We start from the raw sequence: 5,115 nt of genomic DNA, 5'->3' as shown, positions 1-5,115 counted from the left end.
TTAAATCATCTCCCCGAGACAATTAAAAAGTGTGAAACGACGTTAGCGCCCACCATCTTAAAGCAATGCAATTTTAGTGGCGCCCGTATACGATGCCATTACAGGCTCTGCGTGGTGTGTTACAAGCTTGTAGGGCGACAGAACGCAACGTCTTCCGGGGTGCTGTTTACGCTGCGCAGCAGCACAGGTCTCGCACAGGTACAACAGCACAGCTATCGCAGTCACAGCTTCGCATTTCGAGCGAAACTGTAATTAACAAAAGACAATGCAAATTTATGAACTTTGTGTATGCTCAACGAGGCTGCCCACTGCTTCTTAAAATACAAGTTTAACTTTCGCGTTATGACCAAATCGAGCACTTTTTTTTTCCCTTATGGACATGATGAGCACAACTTACATGCCAGAGAAGAGTAGTAGTTGTCACCACATTTAGACACCAACCTCTCCTTAAATAATATTACAAAAATTAACCGAGCCCAGCGTATACAGGGTCAACTGGACGTTCCGTCGCGCCCTGTACGTTTACGCGTCTCGAAGCAGCGTAACCACCCAGTTAAGGTTGAGATTAAGTTGAGGACCGTGCAAAGAGCCAAGAGTAAAGAAAAATGTTCTGCGTAACGTTAGGAGACAGGAAGAGAGCTGTGTGGATCAGAGAGCAAAGGCGCATGAAAAACACAACAGAAGTTTCTATCGCGACTACAGAAAATTTTTGTCGTACGGCGGATGTTTTTGAGGTTAGTGTAGTTGCGACAGAAATTGTTACGTCGCAGCAGAAAAATTCTGTCGCGACGTGCCGTAAGCTTTCTGCCGCGGCGTTAGAGGTGTGCCACATTCTACTGCAACGACATAAGTTCTGACGTCGCGACAGAACCGCACGTTCCTTCGCGACGCTTTAAAACTTTGTCAGCTTGAGATCGGTGGTACACACTGTACTTTTCTCTTACGCGGTATTCAAAGATGCATTCTCTGGCCCACAGACCTAAAACAACCTCAGGCTTTCTCGTGAGCTTAACACATCGATGATTAAAATACTTCGAAACGATATTAATATATAGGAGAGGCAGAGGGACTACAAACGCTAAATGTTTAGGAAAAAGTATGCATAAGAGTCTTAAGCGTCGTGGTCTCTCACTACACTAACGGCGCCAAGGCTCCGATCACGCGCGCCGAAGGACCACCGCGGGTTCGAGCACCACGAGCCGCCTCGCGTACGGGGCACCGCGTCCGTACCTGCTCCGTCCGCTCGGTGCGCCGACCCGCCGGTCCATGATAATCCATGAGGCACCCATTGTCACATACGAGATCTACGGCAAGGCGAAAGTACTTTGCCTCTGCGCAAGTTATATCAAAAAGCCTAGTTCACAACAATGTATTAATTCAGGTTTCTATTACAATTTTCTGAGCGGCAGTTGTGTCAGCATATGTCTCAGCCGAATATTCTAAGTAAATTACAACCGCACATGCATCAGTATGCAAACCGTAAAACGCTTTTCGTAGCCAATTATACCAGGCCTTGACTGTGAACGACTACATTCGCGAGTGTATCCATATAACCATGCGAATATTCTTTGCGTGATTATGTTGTCACATGACCTTATTCCAGTCTTAACTAATAGTCTCTTCGATTTGGCTTGCCCTGGCTGCACTAGTCTGAAAAGTGCCGCAGTGGTGCCGAGCGGGTGCAGTGCCTGCAGCGCCGGTTCAGCAAGTGCAGCTGGAGCCGCACTAGCGCACGACTGCAAAACGAAGACGGAAGTGCAGGCCTATAGCAGATGCATAGCTTTGTTTACGTGTTTTGCGTGAACGTTGTGTATCGCTGGCACCGCTTGCCACGTAAAATGGCCCTCTTTGAAATTGCCATGGAGCTATTGGACTCAGAAAGCGACGACGACTGCGACTACAGTGACATCCACGTTGACTCCTACGACGAGTTCGACGATGTGTGTGTTTCGGTAGCCTGTGCGTTGGTACGAAGAGATGCAAATCGTGTGCCGGGGTACGAGAACGTGATAACCAGGTATCATGAGCATGAGTTCAAAAGATTGTTCAGGCTCTCTAGAGAAACAATTGACTGGCTAAGTGGTCAATTCAGAGCTTCGACCTTCTATCCAAACGCGCTTCAAGGGCGTCAAAAAATATCCGCTGAAAAGACATGCCTAATTGCTCTTGTGTATGTCGGCTCGCAAATGTCGATGTACGCCATAGGAGACAAGTTTGACGTGGCAGAGTCGTCAGTGCATGCATGCGTGACGCGGTTCATCCACTTTTTGCACTCACTTAGCGGTGATGTTATATGCTGGCCCAGCAGTGCAGAAATGAATCGCATCAAGGCAGGTTTCCTCGCCAAGAGTGGAGGCAAAGGCCCTCGGAATGCCATCGGCTGCATCGACGGTTCGCATATCCAGATCCTGACTCCAAGCGAATCGACGCAGTCATATTTCAATCGCAAGGAGTGGCCATCTATCATTTTACAAGGGATCTGCGATGATATGAATCGGTTTCTGAATGTTTTCATTGGGCTCCCTGGATCTGTCCACGATGCCCGCGTTTTGAAGGAGAGCCCTTTCTTCGCACGTGCGGCATTGGAATGTGGTGAAAACTACATTCTGGGGGACAGTGCGTATCCTCTGATGCCTTGGCTGATGACTCCATTCAGGGACAATGAAGCCTCATTTCCATCTTGGACAAAACAGTTTAATAAGCGACACAGCCAGCAGAGGGTGTCCATCGAGAACACCTTCGGCATGCTTAAACAGCGTTTCAGGAGGTTGTACCTTGTGGATGCCAAAACTGTTGTGCAGTCCTGCTATATAGTCATGGCAGCGTGTGTGCTCCACAACCTGTGCAACAACGAGAGGGACTTCTTCCAGGAGCTGACATCTTTACCACAAGAGGAAGATGTGGGTAATGACGACACTGAAGGGGATTTTGACTGCAGCCTGCCAGGCTAGTCAGTCAGTCCCTGTGAGAGTTTATTGCAAAGGAGCAGTGCTAGGAACATGTCGCATCTCTGTGAATGCCATGCCAATGTGGAAAAGTGTTTTGTAAAATGATTTGTCTCATATATGAGGAATGTTTCCATTTGAAATAAATTGAACATGCAGTGGTAGTGCAAGACAACTTTATTCTCCCTGTTGTGACCCTTGTTGCTTTGCAATCAAGTCTAGCAGGCGATCAAATCTCTCCATGCGGTCTGCATGCCGCTTTGCCCGCTCTTCCTCCCACTTTTTTCTTTCTTTTTGTTCCTCAGCTCTCGCTTCGGCTTGCTTCTCTCTTGCTTGCCCCATTTTTTCCAGCACCTCCAAAAGGGGAGTACGCTGTGACTTGCTGTGGCGTTTCCTTTTAGAGGCCGGGCTGTCCTCAACTGTTGCAGACAGTCTGTCCTCGACTGGCACAGGCAAAAGCTCGGCGGATGCTTCTGTGGTGCTTGTCCTGTAGAAGATATACGCACAGATGCCACACCAATTCCAGGTTTTCCACAAAAACTGTCTCTCGCTTACCCTGAGCATCCGCTGGGGAGGATTGCCTTTCCAGGCTCCAAGAGCAATCGTGGGTTGATACTGTGTTCCTTTTCAAGTATCTCCGCCAGTTCTCTGTGTAATGCGTGATGCACAAATTAAAAACCCCATTGAATACCATACTAAATAAGCACACTTACGCTTCATATTCGCAGGTCACGCGGTGGTGACCAGATGAACTGTTCTCCTTCTTGGTCCTCTTATATGCTCGGTCAAGTGACTTCCACTTATTTTCAATCTGTGTGGTAGTCATATTGCACATAAACTCCTTGTTGATCAGCTCGGTGAGTCTCACCCACAGAAGCTTTCTTGTGCTAAAATAATAGCACAGCATAGTTAAATACAAAACACGCTGCTACATGTGACTGAAATTTTGCGGTACCACTTCGATAGGTTCCTTTAGTACTTAATTAAATGTGGCGCTTTCTGGTACTCTGAAATCAAAATATTTGCATACTGGCTGCCACCCATTTCAAACACTCTTGAGATGAGAATTGATGTACTAAGCTTAAACAAATCCTGCGAAGTATGCATGAAAACATTCCATTAACATTGTTGGAAGTATAAATTTGAGAAACGACAGTACAATTCATTGTTGCTCATAATATTGGTGGCAACATAAAATGAAACGTAAAAGGCAACGTACCGGAGTTCTCTGCTCTTTCCAACCAAGTCCTTCATCTCCGTGTACTTGGAGATGAAGAACTTGGTTTTTCGACTGCTCCATATCTCTGCTGCTTCTTCAGCGGACGCGGATGCCGTTGGAAAGGCGCCTGGCCCCACTCCATCGAAGCCGTCACTGGCGCAGGCCGGTGTCGGTGGTTGTGTTACAGGAGGAATATTTTCAACCCGTGTATTTTGGGCCACGAACCGGAGTGTCAAGCGCTGCCCGTCTGCGAAGACAAAACATAATATTTGGAATGTGCACACAGCACAGCACGATATCTCAGAAATGCTAAATGGATCTAAATCAATGCCGCAATTAGACGGGGACCTATGCGTTGATCGTGGCCAACCGCTACACGTGGCCACGAGTACGAATAAAGCACAAACTGCCCGCTAACCACGCTTTCATCGAAAACATGCAGCACCACTTGCCTGATGCCTCGTATATATATCCATTTGCGTTTGCGTCCTCCAGTGGTGAGCCGTCGGGTTTGTAGACAAGCCTAACTTCTTTCTGGACGCCGTGGACGAAAACATGCATCGTCGTCTGCTCTTGGCTGGACGGCAAGTACGCCATGCTGCACTTTTCTCTGCACTTGCTCTGGAGCGTGTGCAGGCCGGCCGAGAACTCGTGCAGCACTTGGCCAGCACCTTGACAAAACGAGGAGAACAGTGTAGAGGGCGCGCGCTGCACCAGAAAAACGAGAATGGCGGTGCTGCACCCACTGAACTTATAGTGCAGCCGGTGCAGCTAAATCAAAGAGACCGTAAACGAACTAGAGTGCAGGGGTGCTATGCAGGATGCGCAGAGTTTCTCGTTCACGCGAGTTTTACCCGAGTTTGCTCGACGGTAGTCAGTGACCCGAGATAGCGCGGAACGCGCAAGAGCTACGGGGAAAAAATATGTAGACAAAATCCGCGTATGACAACA

At 48.1% G+C, this 5,115-nt stretch overlaps 1 protein-coding gene across 1 annotated transcript; it reads left to right on the top strand.

Moving 5' to 3' along the window:
• The first annotated feature begins 2,186 nt into the window (after positions 1-2,186).
• On the top strand, positions 2,187-2,951 carry LOC126516535 (uncharacterized). Its single transcript, XM_050166660.1, has one exon. The coding sequence runs from the start codon at positions 2,187-2,189 to the stop codon at positions 2,949-2,951; it is 765 nt and encodes a 254-aa protein (XP_050022617.1).
• Positions 2,952-5,115: the final 2,164 nt, after the last annotated feature.

The sequence above is a fragment of the Dermacentor andersoni genome, chromosome 1 (genome assembly GCF_023375885.2).
Source record: "Dermacentor andersoni chromosome 1, qqDerAnde1_hic_scaffold, whole genome shotgun sequence".
Classification (NCBI taxonomy): Eukaryota; Metazoa; Arthropoda; class Arachnida; order Ixodida; family Ixodidae; genus Dermacentor; species Dermacentor andersoni.
Note: the sequence above shows the minus strand (reverse complement) of the source record. Positions and strands in the feature narration are given on the sequence as shown.

Bases quoted from the DNA above. Each gene is read 5' to 3' on its own strand.
- LOC126516535 (XM_050166660.1), top strand. From the start codon at position 2,187: ATGTCGATGTACGCCATAGGAGACAAGTTTGACGTGGCAGAGTCGTCA.